This window comes from Geospiza fortis, unplaced genomic scaffold, assembly GCF_000277835.1.
Source record: "Geospiza fortis unplaced genomic scaffold, GeoFor_1.0 scaffold40, whole genome shotgun sequence".
NCBI classification, from domain to species: Eukaryota; Metazoa; Chordata; class Aves; order Passeriformes; family Thraupidae; genus Geospiza; species Geospiza fortis.
The window spans coordinates 2,007,287-2,029,720 of NW_005054297.1; the positions used below are offsets into that span (position 1 = coordinate 2,007,287).

A 22,434-nucleotide genomic window follows, 5' to 3' on the forward strand; every position below is an offset into this window, starting at 1 on the left:
GAGGATCCTTAGGAAAAGTAATAGAGTTTTCAAAACTAATGAACTGGTGTTTTTAATATTAAGTTATTATTAAGTATTAAGTATTATTATTAGTAGTAGTAGTAGTAGTAGTAGCTGACAGTGTCAATCTTCTTTATGAGGTTTAAGTACTGCATTCCTCACAGCAGCCCAAGAAACAAGACCAAGAAAACTACAGAAATCATAGTAATGAAGTTCATTTAATAGTTACAGCACACATCTAAAGCACTGATGAGTGAAATGCTAACAAATGAAACCTAAGGAGTCCTCATCCATGAAAGGTGTGCAGTAAACAGCTTTCCAAAAAATGGTACTAACTAAAAATAGGTGGTCTGTGTGTTCTATAAATACCCATGCCATGACAGTAACATGCATAGTACAAACATGTCTGAACATCTGTGCACTCTATCTGTAAAGAAATATAAATTCCTAATGAATACTGTGCTTAAACCCAACACAGTTAAAATACCATAAAAAGAACAGTAATATAAACTTACTCTGTTAAGTTTACTTACTTCCCATGTATGTCAAAAATGTAAAGTCATTACAACTGTCCCCTTACTGTAAGTGTATTTGGAAGAGACTACTCAGCAGTATATTAAATGAAGCTCAAGCTGACCTGAACAACTGGATATAATATAAATCATAAAGAAACATTCCTGTCATCTCTTATTAAAGAAAGCAGAGCAGGGTTTCAGCACTGCAGGAGTGTAAGAGTACTGTATGTATTTCTTTAGGTGTTTGTTCCAATATTCCCCTTTTAACAATTGTCTTAGTTAATACAGGAAAGAGCATTTTATTTTCAGGCTTACATTTTTCTGTCGACTGCTAACAAGGTCAAATGCAAGACTGGCTCTGTATTCACTGTAGACCTGGAAAAAATCCAGCACATCAGATGTGTGATTAATTTGTTATCACATATTATAAAAGCAACACAGATATTAATAAAGTATTTCCATAAAGTATTATGAACTTATGCATTTGCTGAAAGAGTCAAAGCCAGTTTTTCTGAGGTCTATTGACACTCTTCAAGAGATGAGCCTCTATTTCTGCAATAAAGTAATTTGCATATATATATATATATATACACAACAAAGAAACAACACTACGCTATGCTTTAGAAATTGAATGAGACTTCATAAAGTTACGGAATTTTAGGATTATGAGAAACATGAAATAAAAGAAATCACATTAATCACACGTAGTTTTTTCCCCTCACAGTTCATAACTGCTTTTAAGCTACAAGAAAGCTAGTCTTGGGATCAAATTAAACAAATGAGAGAGCTTTCACTAAGCAAATGATCCTATGAAAAAATCAAACTGCATCTGAAGATGAAATAATTTTTTTCTTCTCTTTAAAACAGTTCAGCATATTAAGAAAGAAAAGCATCTATCTTAAAGATAAGTGGTAGGACAACTTGCACTGCAGGTGTTAATAATTCTGGATAAAGCCTGACATAGCAACCATAAACCTTTAGAACTTCATACACAAGCCCCACAAAGTTTATTGAATAAACCTTACAAAATTGCCAGTGACTACCCCCACCCTCCAGCTGTTTCAGCACTCTGAAGCATGCTACATTTTTGGCTACCATGGCTTCATTACTGCTCTTTTCCACACTCTCTGTACGAAAGTAGGGCATGCATAAATGCCTCTGGCATAAGGGAGCTTATTAAGTGCATCTATTACACTTGTTTCTACACCTCACAATGTAGTTACTTTAGAGATGCTGAAAAAGAAAGCACCACACAAGTTCTGATCTCATTTTCTGAGAAGTGGTTTTAATAGTGAAAAGACACGAGCTCACAAATTTATCTTCACAAATTTATCGAGCATGTTTGAATTCACAGTGTGGAACACAAATGGCCCATGTGTAATGCTGCAACACACAAGAAGCAACCTCATCTACTACTTTAAAAGAAGAACTGGATAATATATGTGGCCTAAGAAATTTCAGGAGTGGGAAACTAACATAACCTACTTCCTACTAGTGCTCCAGGGACAGTGGGGAAAAAAAGATCTCTGATTTCAGATTCCACTTTAAACACACTTGCAATAATAGAGTTAAAGCAGCCTAACAAAATGTGTTTTTCCAAAAGCCTGAATTTTAACCTACAGTCCATTTTGTTAGGGAAGGCTACAAGCTCTGTCTAGACTGCAGAACAAGTAACTTCCTTTCAGTTTAAATCACTTCACAAAATGATCTGCCAATAATGTGAATTATAGCTATTATGTGAGCTGTTATACAAAACTTGCAATAATTTATGGATCTGGAACTACTAATTTAGAAGCAGAGGTGTTAGTTACACATTAAAAAGATCCTCAAAAGTATATTCTATCAGGAAACTAGCAAGCTTTCCCAAGTGATATCAAACATATGAAAATAACAATTTTTATGTTTTCTGCCCTGGAAAAAATTTTAATATTTAAAAAAATATTAGCAAAATTAAATACAATTTAAATAGCATCCAGCATTCCAAACAGAATACCTACATCTGCCGTGATGTCATTGAATTTTGTTATAAAGGCATGTTTCACAATATCCACTGCAATTTCTGAAGCAACCACCATGCAAACATCCGGGAATAGCACCCAAAAGTGATCTGAAGGTTGTGAAGAACAAGTTAGGCCATTTAATTTAATGTCAGCATACAAAAAGAATTGTAACAGTTCTATTCAACAATGAAAAATTCTCATGAGTCTGAAGAATATGTAGGTTTAGATATCATTGAGCATGCAGTGTGCAAATTCTTGCTTATTCCACTGCTGTCCTAAAAACTTATCAGTGCTGTACCATCACATCACAGTTAGGATCAGGCTCTAAACTCTTCACTTTGTAAACCTTACCTTTGTAAACCTTTGCAAGTATTAGATACGTGTTCCGTATGTGTAAGACATAGACAAAGCATCTGCAGTTTTTGATACTTAAGGTAAAATTTAGGTAGACTGGTAAGATTCAGGCAAAATATACCTCACAGAGCAGGAGTCAAAATTATTAAAACAATGTTTTAATAAAATCGCTATTTTACACAATATTTATTTAATAGGTCATTAAAATCTTCAGTATAATCAATGTTAGATTAAGAATTGTATTTTAACATAATCTTTATCACATTTCAATCTCACTAGCTACTTTCTAGGGGATCCTTCAACCACAGCATACTCAAAGGAAAGGAAAGGGCTGGGAAGAAATTGTTCCAGACACTGCTTGAAAGATAACTACACATATTTATAGCATAACAATAGATATTTCTAGCAGAAAGAACACAGTCATTCTTAGAAGAAATAGAAAAACGAGAATCTAAGGTATTTGATAAAATTAGGATTTGATAATTAAATGTGTTGATTACTGTTATCTTTCAGATTGAGAGAAGAAGCAAGAAATACAGCTCTTGAGAGCATAGAATTTTTTCTTTTAGTTTACTCACCTGGATTCCATGAGAACTGTTCCATATTTCTTAGACATACAATTAGCAGCAGCACGTAATTAGTGAACCTCTCCTTTATATCTGGATTTTAAAAAAACCAAAATCTGTCAGCTCCAAAGAAACATTTATTTGCATACAAAGATATCTACTCATTCTGAGGTTCCATCATTTATTAATTCTTGGATTAGATAACATTTCCCACAAATTATTTAACTGGATTTAAGGGGTGGGGGAAATGCTGGGAACAACACCATGGACAGGATTTCCACAGTAGGTTGTGAACTGGTCTGTCCAACGCTGCCTCACCTTGGAGTTCCCAGCAGCAGAAGGGAATTGTCACTTACTATCACCTCTTCTAATACATTAATAAAATAATAATTCTTCTTGCATTCATTCTGTGATTCAAAAAGAACCAGCACTTCCTGCTACTAAAATGAAGAGAATGTACCAATCTGTCCTTTCAAGCTATTAGCAAGGTACACTTCATTTTCTACAGATCATAGATATTCAAATTGCTGTATACTGGGTTCAGTAAAAGGAAGAACAAATGTTTGAATACAACTGTTAGACCTTAGCTAAAAGGCTCCTACCAGTCTTTCACACTGCCCTCTTAAAGGGAACGGCAGGATGTATCAGCAGAATTATCAAAATGGTAGGCGCTGTAGCACAAGAGCAATCTAATTCGGGACAAAGTCCTATGCCTTGCCTCCTTTTTTTCTACTTTGGTATTCTTTTTCCAGAGCTGACACACACAGAGCTTGCTTCAGGAAGCATCACATTTTTTAGCTTATTAAAAAAACACCCTCCTGAAACCGCATTACTAAAAAGCAGGGTAAAACCTAAAACATAATGTCATCACAATTTAGGAAGTCCAAAAAAGTCTTTTTAGAAGATAGAGCTACTAAGAAAATCTGTGAAGACCCTTATTGCTTGTCACACCTGTCAATAATCACAGAAATAATTTCTTTGTGGTCCCAAGGGTTCATTTTCTTAAGCACCTCCAATATTGTGTGGGGTTCTACCTACTGATTTTGGGAAACAAGAAATAGAAATGTTCAGAAGAACACACAACAATTAAGCTGGACAAAAAAAATTGACTTTGTGTCAACAGTTTCCATCATTTCTGACTGACTACAGGTCATCAGCAATGCCTGTGGCTGCAGTTACTACAGTATAATAATATCCCTCATTTTAGAATAGAAGTTTGGAAATACTGGCAGGTCTGAAAAAATTGAGCAAAAATAAAAGAAGAAATCCTCCAGGTGAAGGAAAGAAAAAGTACACAGAATTCAAGAAGAATGAGATTTCATGCACAATAGCATAAATTTATTTGTCAGTATGGGCTGGAGAAGGGACAGAGGAAGTACAGGCTTTCAAAATAGAATGAATGGCATATGTATGTTGGGGGAGAAAAAGGAAATATTTTAGTACAATAAATTTAAAGCAGAAAAAAAGGACTTAAGTAAAACCTAAGCATAATTTCTTCATTTTCTGCCAGTAACACTCCAAGTGAAATACATTCTTCTATGCTTCTGAATTCACAAAATACTGCCCAAATGACCAGAACACAGTATCATCTGAAAAACCTAGTTACAAGGCACCACTTGACACTATCACAAATGGATGAAAATGCAGTCAAGCACTCATTGATCTACATGCTTTATCATGCCCATTAATGACTTGGAAATAATCACTGAGCTTTCAGACTTTTGCACTGAATTTCAAAATATTTTTATCTTCTATTTCCCACATTGCCATGACACAGCACTGGTCAGCAATGAAGAACAAACACAGATCTCATCTTCAGTTTTTCAGGTCCCATGGAGGCCTGTACAGAGAGATATTCTTAAGTGGGAAGCAAGGACATTAATTCAGGCCTAACATTAAAGCATGTCTCAAGCTAATCCTCCAGACATTTATTACCTGCTTGGTATGTTAGCTCACCAGTCAACAGGATTAAACTGAGAAGGGACATTTTGGACTTGAAATTTCCTCTTATAATGCTGTAATACCAATTTTTCTTCCACTAATTTCTGAGACTGGGTGACAGCCTGATACCTATTTTCCCCCTCTTGCTTATTTTCCCTGTTCTCAGTGGCCTCCCTTCTAATCTGTTATCTCCTCTGCCACAGCTGTTCAAGGCTGTTAGGAGGGAGAGGAATAACTGTGGCTGCTGCTCTTCATCCTCATCCCTCTCATCAACTGTCAGAGTTGCAAGCAAGGCAGACAGGGCACTTTACAGCAGCTCCAACAGTAAACTCAAACAAATAAAAAATTCATTTCATTTCTCACCCTCATGGACAAGGACAAAAAAAGGCTTCAGGATATGCAAAACAACCACTGGTAATCAGTCCTAAATATTAATCAAAATTCCAGAATAGAAAATATGTACAGTAATGTTTCATCATTTATTATGAATTAATTTGATGTTGTATATGTACATTTGGTTTTTTAAAACTGGTGAGGGGATTTTCCTGTACCATGTATTGCCACTTCTTGGATGATGTGGTGAACTACAGAACAAGTGAAGCTACATCCCTGGGTCCACACCTGCTCATGCTCTTAAGAAAAACAAAGATAAAGTATATCAATGTAATTGTGAATTTGGCAAAACAGTGACAAACCACCAGTGTTAGTGATCAGTTACAGACAGCACAGGTACTAGCAGGAGGCAATCATTCTATTCTGCTTCAGCATAACAAAGAGTAAAGTGGAAAGAAAAGTGATCTCTTTTCATTCTCCATTATGACAATGCTTAGTAACATTGATATAAGCCATTTCAACTCAGTTTTGCATGTATTCCACTATGTAAACAGAATAAGCATACCACATAACTGTTTTTCTGTTATGATACAGTATAGCTTCAATAACCCTTGCCATTATAAGGCAGGGTGAAATGAGAGCCAAAATGTCAGGCCAATGACATTTTAAATGGTCTTCAGCTACCTCCACAAGGACCTGATTAAGAAGCTTACTTTCTCAGTGTTGATGAATGTTAAAAACCTGACATGTAGCACTAATTCAGATATATTTATCCCCTTGACCAGTCTCTTGTCAGCACATACCATGCACAGTCCTGATGACATATTGTGCAGAAATCTGGATGGATATCAGAGACAGGTGCTGCCCCTCAGGAGTCCATATTGAGACCAGTGTTATTTAGTATCTTCACTAACAACAGAGATGAAGGAATTGAGTGCACCCTCAGCAAATTTGCAGATGACTGAGCGCTGAGGTTGCCACACCAGAAGGGTAGGATGTCATCCAGAAGGACCTGGACAAACTCAAGAAATGGACCCATGGGAGTCTCAAAAGGTGTAATAAGACCGAGTGCAAGGTGCTGCATCTGGGTTGGGGCAACCCCAGGTATCAACACAGGCTGGGGGTGAACAGATCAAAACCAGCCCTGTTGAGAAGGACTTGGGGGTTCTGGTGGATGAGAGGCTGGGCAGGAGCTGGCAACGTCTGCTCACAGCCCAGAGAGCCAAACGTGTCCTGGGCTGCATCACAGTGAGAGCCCAGGAAGAGAGATCCTGAAGTGGGGTAAATAGTCTTTAGAACACACACATATTTCCTTCCAGATTCCCTGACACATTATGCAGGAATCCCAAACCAGAAAGAAAAAAAAAATTATCATGTTAATCCCCCTGTTTATATGTTTAGATCAAAAGTTAGTTATAAATTGTAGCATGTAACAAGTGAAACAAGATCTTTTGGTTTACATCTCAGCAACTCCTAAATAGCTATAGTGCCAACTACCTCTTAACAAGTGACCAGAGCACAAGAAAGGATCAAACACTGAACAGGGAACCATCAAGGACACACCAATCTCAAACACAGTCCTGCCCCCAAATCCCTCATCCTTAAAATAAACAACTTGATTAGAATAATGGTATTAAAAAACCCAAAGCCATACAAGAAAGCAGTTCAAATTTCAAAGACCAAAAGCAAAAATAAAGGCTATTCAGTATTGTGATCAAAGTCAGAGACTGATAAATTTGGAACAAAGAAGAACAGAGAAGAAAAAGCACAGAATTATAAAGAAGAAAACTGAAGTTCCTAAAACTTTAGAATAAATATGTTCAATTTTTGAGACAAGAGATTTAAAAAACAAGGAAGAGTCAGGCCTAATAACGAACTGAAGGAAATAACCTAATGCACTACATCTAATTCACTTCTTTGTATGAGGTACAATTGACTTTTGTGAAAAAATTTAATTTAGAGCACAGCTTGAAATTAAAATAAGACATTTAAAAGCATAAAGGAAGGCAGCATGCTGGGCTTTCAACAATGATGAAAGAATTTTTCTTTATAATTTGGTCTCCTTGTTCTCTAATACTGACCCTACAAAATTAGTTCACAAATAACTATTTCAAAAAGAGAATATACTATTTAAATTTAGGGGACTATTTCTTTCTGATACACCAAATAAAAGACTTTCTGTATAGAAGTGCTTTCCAATGGCTGCAGTGTTTAGATTGCCTGGGTGTACATAAATTTCCTTGTAAAAGTCAGGGTGACAATACAAAAGTAATTTTGCTGCAGCTGACAAATCAAAGCTGTGGGAACAGCATGGTTGAAGTCCCAGATTCTGTAGCTGCAGTGTCAAGCAGCTATAGAAGCCTACGGTCTTTGTTGATCTGCCCCTAAAAGACAACAGGTTTAGTTTTATTAGACAACAATTAACTTATGTGTATTTCATGTCCTGTTCAATTAATTTTTATGTAGATGATTCACAGTTATTTTAATCCTGAAATTTTAGTAGATTAGCAGTTACAGTAGAATTTTAAATGGCCATACAAAGGTGAGAAGGATCACTGACTCCACTAAGTCCAGAAATGTAAATACTGAGAAAAATAATACAGCTACACATGAGCTTGCTATCCACCAACTGGTGCTGAGCACAATGCCAAGTGAAAATGATTTCACAACTTCCAGTAGCTTGGTGGCACTTCCTATCCTGATGTCATACTGTGTAGAAGCTTCAGCCAGGCAGGGCTCTGCAAGGTATTTCAACGTATGATACGGGGCATTTCCTAGAAAGTACAGCTTGCACAGCTCATTTCTGTTTTCACACTTTTATGCACAAGAAAACTTGCTTTTGAATTTGAGTTGTAGTAACTTCTCTTGAACACAGTATCTACTCTGGTGGTCATTGCTTATCTTTTCTGCTATGTCATATTTTTCTTTTAATTCACATGCTAAATAAGAAGAGAGTTTCACCTACTCGTGAGAAATTCCTCAGATGCCCCTGTGAGATTCCTATTATTCCCCTCAGATTATTTACCTACTGTGTTCTAATCAGTACCTTTACACTGAATTGAAAACATTTAAATACTATTTAAATCCTGTTTAATATTTTGAGCTGAGCCCCAGAAAAGGTGAATCCATTCAGTGTGTCCAAGCTTCATCAGCTACTGCTGCCATCATTACCCTACGGATGACTGCAAACATCAGAAAATTACTGAAAGAAGCAGAGAAAGGTGGGAAATACACAGGAGTGCCTAGATTTAGTATTTCCTTTCAAAAGTTTAGTTCAGCCCAGGCATGCAGCTTGAGCACAATGTGTTCTAGGACACACAAGACCACTCCAAAGGCTAACTGGAAGCTCAGCTGGCAGGACCAGACTAGCCTCAGTTCCAGGGCAGGATGAAGTACTGGCACACCAAGCCAACACCATTGTAAGATACACCATCAAAATATGCACCATCATTTCAGCTGCATGAAATAAAACATTTAAAGGATACTAAAGTGATCAGAATACATGAATTGAAACAATACTGTTCCACCCTTACTGAGACTGTGATGCAGTAAATCTGTTCAAGTTCAAAAGAGGTGAAAAGCTCTACTAAAAATCTGTCAGTTATTTATCTCTGAGAAGAAAAACACTGCTATTTATAACCATACTGAAAGGTGTTCCAGGAAAAGTGATCTGTTTGAAAGGAATAAATTAGCTTGTTTTGTGCACTCTTCTATGTATGTACTCACTGCCTCATCCCCACACTAATGAATGGCAATACTTCTTCCATCAACTGATAAAGGACGACCTGGTTCTGCTATTATGGGTCTTCAATAATAATGTCCAGCAATAAAATATTGATATCCTTTTCTTTTTATGGAGGAAATTGCTAGCAATTTCTAGTATCAGTCCCTTGCTTATTTCAACATGAAAGAGGCCTCACCTTTTGGCAGGAGAGCTAGATGCATAGTCGTAACTATTTTCTGCACTAATAATAAACCTTATCTAGGTTTTCTGTCAATAGTTAAGTAAATTTCATTTTTAGCATTCTCGCTGTAAAGTTAAATATGTCTGATTTTAAAAATATAAGTAATTAGATCTTGGAACTGAAAATAATACTATTATCACAGAATAAATATTATCAACATATCTGGGAAGATCTTTTTTGGGAGTTTTAAGCTTAGAATTTAGTGTTAATTTTCTGTTATACAATTCTCTGTGATATATTTAAGGTTTTATGTAAGTAGTCTTTCATCCAAAGAATTACAGAACATCTGCACGTAAAATTGAAGTTTGCAGATGAATTAGACAGAGGTCATACCAATAGTCAGAACTCAAAACCTGATGTAAGCCTATTGAAAATTTAACTTATGATATAAAAATATGAATAATCTGTTTTTAAATAAGTAGCTATTTTATTTTTTTAACCTATTGCACATTTCAGTTATCTGGTTTAAAACCTTAGAGCTGGAATTAAAAGAGTATGTTCTGTTTTCTTTGCCCATCTGTATAAAAGAATGTGGGGAAATTCCAATCAAATATACTGAAGGAATTCTTCACTGTGAGGGTGCTGAGGCACTGGCACAGGTTGCCCAAAGAAGCTGTGGATGTCCCCTCCCTGGAGGAGGGCACCAAGGTGGATGGGGCTGGAGCAACCCGGTCTAGTGGACGGCGACCCTGCCCATGGCTGGGGGTTGGAATAAGACAATCTTTGAGGCCCCTTCCAGTCCAGGGCATTCTGAGATTCTACAAAACTAGTACAAGCAAAGAAGCTCTAGCACAACCTTAAAGTGCAATCATTCCTACTGGCTTTAAAATCAAGAATTCAATAAATATTTCAAATGGCTGATATCAGTATTAGGAAGAATCTCCATCAAAGGATACCTGAACAGCTTTTCCTCATGAGACATTCTGAGTACAAATGCCCAAAATTCATCCTAAGCAGCAATACAGTTAAGAAGTGCCAGAAGCATGTTTCCTAAGTACCCTCTACCTATTGGGAGCATATCACAAATTAGAGTAATCTCTGGTATATCCCTCATATATCAGCTACTTTGTTGCACTGGTTTTTTTGGTTGTTTTAGGGCTAGGGGGGAGGTATTTCAAGATCCACCCTCACAGCTGCCCAACAACATGCATTCTGAGATCACTGTGTCAATACAGCACACTATAAAGTCAATTTTTTGACAACAAAAGACTTGATCACTTGGAAGCACGGGCATTTCAGCACAAAGCCTGTAGGCTGTTTTAGCACCTCAAATAAAAACTTGCCATAAAAGGACTAAGTGCTCCTTGAAGCGGATCTCAATTTCATCCTACTGAACCAATCAGTAAAATGGGTGATGAGGAATGCAAGTCAGAACACTCAAATTCACCAAGGTAAAATGTTTATAGTAAGAATAATATTAAATACATTGATTATATTAAATATATTAATGAATTAAATAAACAGTCTCTCTCCACATTTTCTCCTGATCAGCACCGCTATACATACCACTATTTGACATTTGAAAAAGATTGTTCTTCTCAAACTTCTTGAAAACACTTCCTTTTATTTCGACGAACTGCAATTTTTAGAAACAGTTAGTTAGTTTTTACTCATAAAAAACTGACATTAAACAAATAATATCAAAAAAGAAGCCATTTAAAAATATTAATATTTAAGACATATGATACACAAAGATATAGGATTCTGAAACAAATGAGGGTAGCTATATGGTAAAGCTACATACTTACATTATTGGACATCATGATGGTAAGCAGTGATTTATTGTGGGAGTTGAAGGCCACATTGAGGGTTGTTGCTTGAACCATTATAAGAATAGCATGCAGGACTGCATAGCAGGGTTAAGGAAGAATATCTGAAATAGGTTTTCTGCACAGTACTGAAGAGCAGTGAACCACAGATCTCCTATTTTGCTTTCAAAGTTTAACAGGAAAGTTTCCTACATTCCTGTAAACCAGACTTACAGCAAGACAATACTTACATGTATGTAATAAATGCACAGTGCTTTGTAGCATGTAATAATGATGCTAATTTTTCTTGCTCTAAAAGAACCCAATGACATTAGTTGTGAGAAACACCAATACAGGCTGCAGAAAAAAAATCTCACGTAAAGATTCAGAATTAGCCTAAAGGTTCAGACAAAATAGGGAAAAATTGTAAGAATTTTAAATTCATTACCAAAACTACTGGACTACAGTATCTCTTTAGAGTCATAAATTCATTTTAAGATTATTTCACACTAAGAACATTTGCATCCTGAATATGCATGAGTTTATCCTTTCACTTCAAGAAAATATATTCAAGCTAGATGCATTTAAAATACCACTAAATAACAAAACCCCTCTATCTTTAAGGCCCTGTGAGCCAAAATACTCAAAACCAAATCAGAAATAAAATTTTCCATGAACTATCCAACTATGGCTTTTTATTTTACTACAGGTACACCATCATGAAGGGATTATTTATTTTAAAGCAGGTGGTACTGGCAATCTTACTTTTCAAGTAAAGGAAGAATGATTTATGAATGCTATCAATTTTTCAAATGTATTAAAATAAATAATTCAGAGCAATTATTCTGTAATTTAACTTAGAAAATTTTGTAATTTATCAAAGAAAAAAGGATACAGACATAGAACACTGCCATGAAGAAGTGAGGAATCACACCTATGTGAGCTCTTTTTCTTTCCTTAGGTTCTGTAGCTGTCCAATAAAGAGCATCCAAAATATCTTGTCCAAATGAAGAAATCAGACGATCAGCCACCTAAACAAGAACAACTTTACTGCCTTTTTCTCTCCAACACTTGAGTAAACCCAGGTCAAGAACACTTCAAACTAAAAGTACAGCTCAATCTAAAACAGGTTTCACATATATATCGCTTTTGATCTCTTACTTACTCCATTTTCTCTCTGGATTTCACAGCAACACCGTTCCTTTTCTATATTACGCAGTTTACTTTCCCTTTCAAATTTACTATCCCCTTTGCAACAGTATTTGGAATAAATAATAATATATTGTTGTCTTAGATGCTTTCTTGAAAGATACTCAAGTGCAACTCAAAACTCAGTCTTTGATAAAGCAGTATGTCTGTTGTATCAAACCATTTAAAATGTTTTTCCCCATCCCTCTGAGTTTAAAAGAAAAAACCCCAACAATAAAAATGTGAATGCCAGATGACAGGGAACATTAGCTTACAGGTACAAAACCCCTAAAATTAGACTTGTCTTTACTGCTTTCTATACACTAAAGTATATACTTAATGCAAATGTCTACATAAAGCAGAATTCAAAATTAAAAGTACTATAACACAAAAACAAGCGATTAAGAGGGACTTGAAAGTCTGCCAAAAAGGGAAAATATGATGAAAAAACAACAAACACCTGGAGTATAATCCAAAGAATATACACACAAATAGGAAAAAACCCTCTAGCAGTAATTCTAAAGATAGAAAACATATGGACAGCATTTTGAACTTGTAATTTAATACCACAGCAAGAAAGGTCATAGGGAGTTCCACCAGTTCCCAACATTTCATCAGCAACAAACATATAAAACTGAAAATCATTACACAGAAGAACATTTTTTTCTGTCTATACACTGTAGTTCAATAATTTTAAAACCAAGCTGCACAGGGCAACAAAACCAGAACTTCAATAATTAAACTTGGCATGTCTGGCTAAAAAAAGAGCTATCTCTCATTGCTTACTAATTCAACCAAATGGAAACAGGTAAAGATGACAAACTGATTATCTCTACTTAAGAAAGACAAGGAATATTTTTCTCTTAGTGTCTTTCTGTAAAACAACAATTTTTGACATGTTAAATCAACATGTAGCAGTACAGAACCAGGTGTACAATGTCCCTGCAAATACTGATCCTACTAGATAGAAAATAAGTTCTTGGGACAACCCAAACCTAGACTTCAGATAATCTCCTGACTTTTTAAACTAAATAATTGTCAAGGCAAAGGTATTAAAGTGACGAAAGTCGTACTTATTTCTGACACTATTACTGAATGAAGTTTCCTAAAATATGAACATTGAATTAAAACAAAATTTTACAGGATGCCTCAAGCAAATGTACAATGTGCTGTGCTCTAAGAATCACCTATGAAATAAAATGAACAAAGCCATGAGCTGATGCATTATCATAAATCTGAAGCTCCCAACCCCATCAGTTTGAGAGATAGAGATATTTACAGTGGCATTGTTTTCGGCTTTTAGATTTTGTAAATTGAGATTGTCTGCATTATTTGGTTCCTGCTCATTGTGATGACCCACTGAGTAATTACACCTGGTGTAATAACACCAGCTACAGAAACTTAAGAGTTTGGTAAGTTTTGTTCACAATATTGTGAGGGTTTTAATAGATAAAATGGTGGCTTTGCTTTCCTTTCTATTTAAGCAGTCCTTGGTTCTTTGCTGAAAGGATAGAAAATATTAAAACCCACCACACAATATTGTTGCTCGCTTTTCCAAATGTGACTTACCTAAACCCTACATGCCGGCTCCAGGCTCCAGCAGAATTCCATGGTGAGTGCTGTCACCAGCGTAACGCACACTGGGGCTTCACAAGGAGCAGGAGCCGGTGGGTCTGAATCTAAAAAAGAAAAGTGTCATTTAAGCCAAATGTGCTGAATGCTCCCCTTAGCCTGTAAGTTGGGAGCATTCAGCACATAATTTGAAGATTTTGCACTCCTCATATCTGTCCAGGACAATACTCCCCGGACTTGCCAACAGCCGAAAACATTAGGACATTGTAAACATCTCTGTTGCTCGGTGATTTACTAGACTAAAAAGATCTTCCTTATTTTGAAAACTTGGGAAAATATGTAAAGCATATTGCTTCAAAAAGAGCATATTAAGAATTCCTTAAAAAAACCTGCTTGCATCAGTAGCAAAGACTTTTAATAAAAATCAGCAAAGTAGTCTAAGCAAGCCAATATTCAAACTGTTGAAAGCTGACTATCCAAGTCTTTCAGCGGGATACCATGAATATTTTCTGCCAATATTGCTGCAACCTGTCATGGTAAAAGAGCCCCTTAAAAACACACACTCTGCTTGGCATGCTGGGTTTCATGAGACACCATGGAAATTAAATACTATTCCCAAATTCAAAGTCTAAAGTAATTTTTCTAATAACCATGACTAGTAACAAACTTCTCCCTTTCCTAAAATAAATAATGCAGCACTTTTCTTAGTTAAAACACACAATTCTGGTTCTGCCAAACATAGCAAAGTAATTCAATTCCTCATTCCAAACAGAATGTCACATGGCTTTCAATTCACAGCAAACACTGCAGTATTGCTTCAAATTATGTGGTAAGCACATAAAGCTGAGAAAGTACAGCACTAAGTGATTTGTAGTCTTGAAATAAAGAGAAAATACTATTTTAAGCATATGGATTTATTTAGTAAGTGATAATCTCTCATCAATTATGGAACTATATATGGATGAGTATTTCCCCACACAACTAAAATCTAGATAGTAACTCAGTGCCAATTTAATATTTGTACATATTTTTCAGCAAATGTAAAATCAGAAGCAACAAAATACTATGAATAAACAACTGGAGTGGCTTGTATATTTATTTCACTTACTATAATAAAGTGCATTCCTTATGCAATATTTTCATATTTTATTAGGAAAGAACAAATGCCTTCAGACAAAATATTCAGATTTTGCAGAATGTCACCCTGTTTCAGCAGTCTTCAAACAAGGGTACAACAGATGTTCAAATAAGGATTAATATATCATTCAGGAATCCCAGATTCCTAGCAGAATAACTTTTGTGTACAAAGCTCTGATTGAGTCCATTTAAGAGGTTGTATTCCTACTATGTCCTATATTTGCCGGATGGAGATAAGATTGTGCCTATGAAAATATTACTTACTTTGTGAACCATTGATCACAGAAGCACAATTAAAAATCTTATGTTTTACATTAATAGAAAAACAGAAACTGTTTTTCTTGACAGAATTTCTCTTTATCTTACTTCCCAAAACAGAATTTCCTTTTCTATGGAATTGCCTTTTCTAATGAATTGATTCATTCATTCACCTTAAAGGCTTGTGTCTGCTAGCCAGGACTGAGGTAAAGCTGTAACATGTGTCCTTGCATACAATGAAAGCTATATTTCCATAATGATGAATTAAAACCCAAATTCCATGTTTTCTATTATCCTCCTTCTCTTCTCTCCTCTCTCTCAGGATCTTATAATTATTTCAAATCAACAGTTTCTACTTTTCTTGGTGAATTCAAAATCTCATTCATTACCTGGCATTTCATAAGACGCTTCTTTCATTTCCATTTCTCAAGTGTCTTGCTATGAAACTGATTAATAAGCTCTATAAATTAGGCATTAGGAAACATAATCTAAACCCTTATTGTTCACAAATCTGTTTCACTGCATCTATGCTTATTATCTTAGGTATGTACAGATTTGTGAGAATACCAGATGTGCCACATTCTAAGTCAATACTGGAACACAAAATATTTTAGATAGTCTGACAAAGCATGCTTCATATTCTGATGTCAACATCCTTACCTCAAGCATGTTATAGATGATGTAGAGCTTTATGACAGACTGTCCCCTTATCAGATGGTACATCATAGAGTAGTCAACATAGTGCATCATGAAGTAGCAGATGACCAATATAACTCCTTTGAGCATGTCACATACCTGAGCAGGTTGTAGCAAACGTCTGTCACTGAAATAGAAAGGGCAAAAAGTTCCACTAAATGTCATATACCCACAAAATACAGATGTTACTACGTTATTATGAATTTACAAAGCTGTTCATCATGGATATATTTTAACGTAGTTTATTATGCCTCCTCCCCTGCCCCTCACTCCAAAACCACGACTATGACCCAGATTTATTGGATCACACTCACAAACAGGATCACAGTCTCTTACTAGCCATATCCCTGTAATTAAAACATTATATTTGTTGAGAGCTTCCACTTTTCAATAACCTACTGTATGCATGCCCTTGGTTTCTAATTTAACTTCCCACTCCCACACAATTCTATGATTTTGACTTCCTCAGGTACAGAAATTGTATTCACTATGATCAAAAAGATATGAAGCAGTCATCTTCAATTTCAGTATAATGAACCAGATGCTGAGGAACAGGTTGTAAATTCTGTATCTTCATTTAGCTCTAAGCTCTGCAGCAGTAAATGCAAACAATACGACATCAGAGCTGGAGGTTGATTGTGAAGCAAATGCAGAAGTTTTCCATGAGTAACTCAGGAGACTAAAGGAATCATTACACAATTTCTACCTAGCAGAACTACAAAAAGTAAATACCTTTATCTCAATAGCCACAACAGTATACATAAGCATAGTGAAATAGCAAGGCCACATTCACGTGTCTATTTCGTTTAGTATTAATAGGATGCAAAGCAGTTAAAAAGCCTGTGTATTACATCAAAAGGTTGAGAATTAAATATAAAAAGAAGGAAATAATTTCTATTAATATATGAATTTTTTAAATACACTGAAATGCTTTAAAGAAGCTAATATTTCAAAGAAGTTGCAGGCAATTAGCAGAATTCAAGTCATAAATTTTCAGTTTCTGTATTCTTAAATCAGTAAGCCATCCAGACATTAGACAATGTTCCCATGAACTGATAACACATTTAGAAAAAAAAATTAAGAGTTATCTTGTAAAAATGTATGCCATTTGTAAAAAACATCCAAACAGCTACTTATGACCTCCGGAGTAATTCTACAGACCCTGCAGAGAAGTCTAAAATCCCTGCTACCTCAGTCATTCTATTTTATTCACACCTGGAGTGCTATAATTTGGGTTTCTTTGTTGTTTTCCATTCAAAAGAAATCACCCTGAAAACAACACTCACACATTATGTCACTCCTGGAACCATACAATGACATTCCACAACGGGCAAATAGGTCGTGCTCTTGCTGGGAGTATGAGCAAGAAAGTTTCCAGAACTCTCAGATTTACTGAATAGCACTTTGAACAGAGAGCAACTGCTCCTTTTATTATATAGTTTTTACTGCATAAACTTTATTAAAAACAATTACATTCTAAATAAAAGAATTCAACCTGGTCCAGCATACCAGACTGCTTTAATGGGCTTTCTCTCCCTAAGAGACATCTTCTTGCTTTCAGATGTTCAAACAATATTCACACCATATCTTATTTCAACCTAAGTCCTTGACAAAATGCCTCAGTGAATTTTCTTCCTTTCTTCAGCCCCCAAACTGAGTTTTAACCGCAAACACCAATTGAAAAAATTAAAAATACTGAATGTGTACCTTTTCCCACTGCTTAAAAAGGCTATGACTGTCTTTGCATGACACACAAAAAAATGCACCCTCCCCAGCCCGTAAAATCACACTTTGAAAATTTACTGCCTTATATAATTACATCTGACTTAAATTATTATAGTTGTTAAAATATAATAGTATATATTGAAATATTTACAAGACTTAAACAAGCCCATAGTTATGATCACCGTTCATAGGCTGAGTAACAGCATATTCCTTTTTCTCCAATCTACTTCCATTCTGGAAGTGTATTCAGTCATCTCTGTACAAGTTTCCCAGCCAACACTCAAACCCTGAAATACAGATTGGGATACAGTCATAAAGGTACTATTATGCCATAACAGTAATGCCAGACCTTAGCACATGAAAAAGAGAATCAAAATTAATTATTCAGAATATCAGCATCTTCATTCTTCCAGCCAACAACTACCTTATCATTAGAGTAGTGAGTACCTGGTAGAGAAAACCTGATGAACAAAGGACACCCACCTGAAAATCTCATTCAGAGTATTTTAAAAGTTTGTCAAGGTACAAGTTTTAACAACAGCCTCTTACTGAAATGCACTAGTGAGCAGAATCTGTTTATAAAGCAGCTGAAGCAGTCCAGAAAGATTGTCAAAGGAAAACGCTTTGATGACCACAAGTCAGTACAGACTGAGAATATCACGTCAAAGGTTTTCTGGCTTACAAGTAATAGCAAAAATGCTCAACCACCAGTCACAAGCTGCAGATGTTCTGTACTGATAACTCTATCACTCTTCTGCTCATCTGACTACACTCAAGTAAAACCAGCTCAGGAGAAGTCAATGTAAATGCACACAGCAACCATGACAAGGCACTACAAATTCTGAGAAGAGACTACATAAAACTAGGAGCACAACTGCTCTTCTAAAGGTGGTGTCAACTCTGAAAACTGTCACAGGAGACTAAATCTGTACGAAGTTGCATACAAACCTGCACACAGCATCCTATAAAAGATTTTGAGAATGTGCTGTGTACAGAACAAACTTGATTATCACTGAGATTCAATTCAAAAGCTGCCCTAAAGAGACAGATCAACTACTCTTGATTGCTGTGCTTTACAGGAATTAAACTTTTGTAGAACAGATCCTATCCAAATAATATTTTTAGAGAATTTCAGAATCATTTAGGTTGGAAAAGACCTTTCAGATAATCGAATCCACCTGTTAACTTATCACTGCCAAGTCCATCATTAAACCATAGTCTATCCATCTTTTAAGCACCTCCAGGGATGGTGATTCCACCACTCCCCTGAGCAGCAACCTGTTCCATTGCTTTACAATCATTTTGGTGAAGAAATTTTTCCTAATATCTGATCCAAGCCTCCCTTGGCATAACTTGAAGTCCTCTTGTCCTCTTGTCTTAACTTAGATTTAGTTTCTCACTAGTCTGTCTGTACGACTAGGGAAAAAAACTGCAATAAACAATATTTTTTTGACATTTTCATTAAAAATACAATCTATCAATATTCTGTCCAAAGTTCTAAGTAACTTCTTGTGCTTCTCATTCACATGGGAAGCAGAACGAGCAGTAATGCTGTGACAACTTCAGAACAAGTGTCCTGGTTTGGGCTGGGACACGGTGCCTTTTATTTTTAGTAGCTGGTTTTTTGGATTTACTGTAAGGATGCTGATAACACATTGAATGTTTTGATTGTTACTAAGAAGTGCTTACCCTGAGTGAAGAATTTTTCTGTGTCATTTGCTCTACTAGTGAGGAGCTTCACAGAAGGCTGGCACAGAGTATAGCTAGGACAGGATGTCCCAAACTGGCCAAAGGGATATTCCACACCACAGAGCATCACACCCAGTATATAAACTGGGAGAGTTACCCAGAATGGGTCTATCTCTGTTCAGGGACTCACTGGGTACCAGGCAGTGGCTGGTGGACAACTCTGTCACTTGTTTCTCTTAGGCTTCTGTTAGATTCTCTCCTTCTCCTTTTCATTACTATTATTATTGTCATATTTAGTATTATTATTAGCAGATTTTGTTTCAATTATTAAATTGTTCTTATCTCAACCCATCCATGAGCTTTACCAAGACTTTCCAATTCCCTTCCCCATGGGTAGAAGATGGAAGGAGTGAGTGAGTGGCTGCGTGGTACTTAGTTGCCAGCTGGGACTAAACCACAACATCTTAGTCACAAAAATATCCTCACAGTTTCAATTTCCTCAGTTTGATGACAGAAGAGCTGTCATCATCTAAACCCTCTACTAAGTACAAGGGATTACTGCAAAGATTAACTACAGAAAACTGCTTTCTAGAAAGTAAGACGAGTAAGAAGATCCTGGCATTTAAAATATATTCCAGTGTTTTTTCACTGTACACTAGAAAAGACTCTTTCATACTGCCTAAACAAGTAATCTACAGTGTACCACTAACACGTTTCCAATTGAGAGAGCTTAACATGTCTCCTCCATAAATCCATAGAAGCATTTTTATCGTAGCAGAATAATCTTCCACTTCGGTTAATAACATTTAAAAAAGGATTTTGAGGTGTGGTTCTGCATATAATATGGAAAAGGGAAAATTATTTCCTACAAAGACATGGAAATCAAGTAAATGGATTAAGTCTCATGATTTGTCACCTTTTGGTGGATACACAGAGCTGACTGCAAAGCCTGCAGCAATGCAATGATGTAGTCAGTGTTCAGTGAGAGCTGACCACTGCAGTTTTAGTACACAATCAGGAACACAGTTCAATCTGTATTTGTCACAAATCATTCCTATCCTCTGCATTAAGCTGTTTAATACACAGAAACACACACAGGCTGATGTGATTTCATGCCCGTCACAGCATCCCAGCATTCTACATTCATTTTTCTCAATATGTGTTTTTACTTATTGTCTCCAGTAACCACTAACTGCCAAGACGAAAAAGTACTTTCAGGACATCTTAAGCACTAATTAATCAGACCTCATGATTAGTATCACAAACAAACTCATACTGCTGTAGTCATGCACATCATGAGTACCACAGAATCTCAAAGAAACAAAATTAAAAGCTCACATTGGCCAAGCTATGACAACTACAAAAAAGCCAAAAAACAAACAAGAAAAACATAGCATAGTGCTGGTAATTTCAATACCTCACTAGAAAGTAGGGACTCAAGTTTTACGAATTAGACATTACTGAGCTGATATGATAACTCAGAGTGTAATATTGTACAACTTTAGAAACTATTGAATGGAGATATGAGAAGCTCAAACACAGCTCACTTCCAACACTTCACATTTTTACACCTGTGCATGAAGTATGACAGAATACCAACACGAAGATGTCAGACGAAAATTACATGTGGGTCTTTTTTCTCATAAGTGACAAAATGAGAACAATAATTAAAGTGCACTACAACAATACAACTTCAATCATTCTGGCAGCAAGGTAACAAACCAGTGGGCAGTAGAATTTTTCTGTAGAAAGCAGTTAGTGTTTTCCTTCAAAGCTATCCCAGGCATACAGTGATGCTGCACAACTGAGTTAAATATTAACACTTGCCTGGCTTTAGTGAACTCTGCTCTTGAAAGATGGTATCATGAGAGTCTGTGTCCAAGATGTAGTTCCTCTAATGTCCTACTAGATTCCAGAAATAATGTTGCATAGTTTCAAAATTTAGCTGGATATAATTTACCTCACAATTTTCACACCTCAAACTAGTAAATAAAAGGATCCAGAGCACCTGGACTGTCCTTCATATACACCTTGTTATGCTACATGATTTATATCTTTTCATTTAATTATTTTCTGGATTATTTGAGCAACTTGGTTTATTGGAAGGTGTCCCTGCCCATGGCACAGGGGGCTGGAACTGGTGATCGTTAAGGTCCCTTCCAACCTAAACCATTCAATGATTCTATGATTATTCCATTACTACTTCAAATATTTTTTTGCTTTAAGTCATGCTCTCTAAGATGCTCTTTACAGAATTTTATAAGTGGTTTCATTATGCTAATTCTTAAGTTCCCACATTAGCTGTATAGGCTAGACTATCAAAGAATCAAACTTTAAAACTTCTTCAAACAGCCAAGTATCTTAGTACTAAACTGTAAGACTTATCCATTCTATTATCCACTATGTTAAATCTTATATTGCTTTACTATTACTAACACTGAATACACCAAAATGTTTAAACATGAGATGATCCTTCAACCTGCATGAATTCAGTGAAAATCCAAGCATTGCTTACAGATAAACTCTCTTGCACTGTAATGTTAACCAGCAAATTATGACAATACAGAAAAAAAACACACAGAGACTTCACCATTCTACAGCATGTACTTAATAAGATGTTCAAACTCCTCAGCCTTTGGGTATATTTATCTTTACATCTACTGACAGAAAATCTCCACTGAAACAAAGCCTTACTTCTCAGAACACCATAAACAAAGAAATCCATACTTTAGGGGATATACAAGCTT

The 22,434-nt window shown here is 35.9% G+C and overlaps 1 protein-coding gene across 1 annotated transcript in view; it reads right to left on the reverse strand.

The window, feature by feature from the left end:
* Positions 1 to 22,434, reverse strand: part of TAPT1 (transmembrane anterior posterior transformation 1) — a 44,636-nt gene that overhangs the window by 10,076 nt on the left and 12,126 nt on the right. The window contains exons 4-10 of the mRNA XM_031066058.1: positions 16,238 to 16,400; positions 12,318 to 12,453; positions 11,423 to 11,520; positions 11,181 to 11,250; positions 3,448 to 3,528; positions 2,513 to 2,622; positions 831 to 890 (exon numbers count right to left, since the gene is read on the reverse strand). Coding sequence (XP_030921918.1) covers positions 831 to 890; positions 2,513 to 2,622; positions 3,448 to 3,528; positions 11,181 to 11,250; positions 11,423 to 11,520; positions 12,318 to 12,453; positions 16,238 to 16,400 — 718 coding nt within the window. The remainder of the gene's footprint in view (positions 1 to 830; positions 891 to 2,512; positions 2,623 to 3,447; positions 3,529 to 11,180; positions 11,251 to 11,422; positions 11,521 to 12,317; positions 12,454 to 16,237; positions 16,401 to 22,434) is intronic.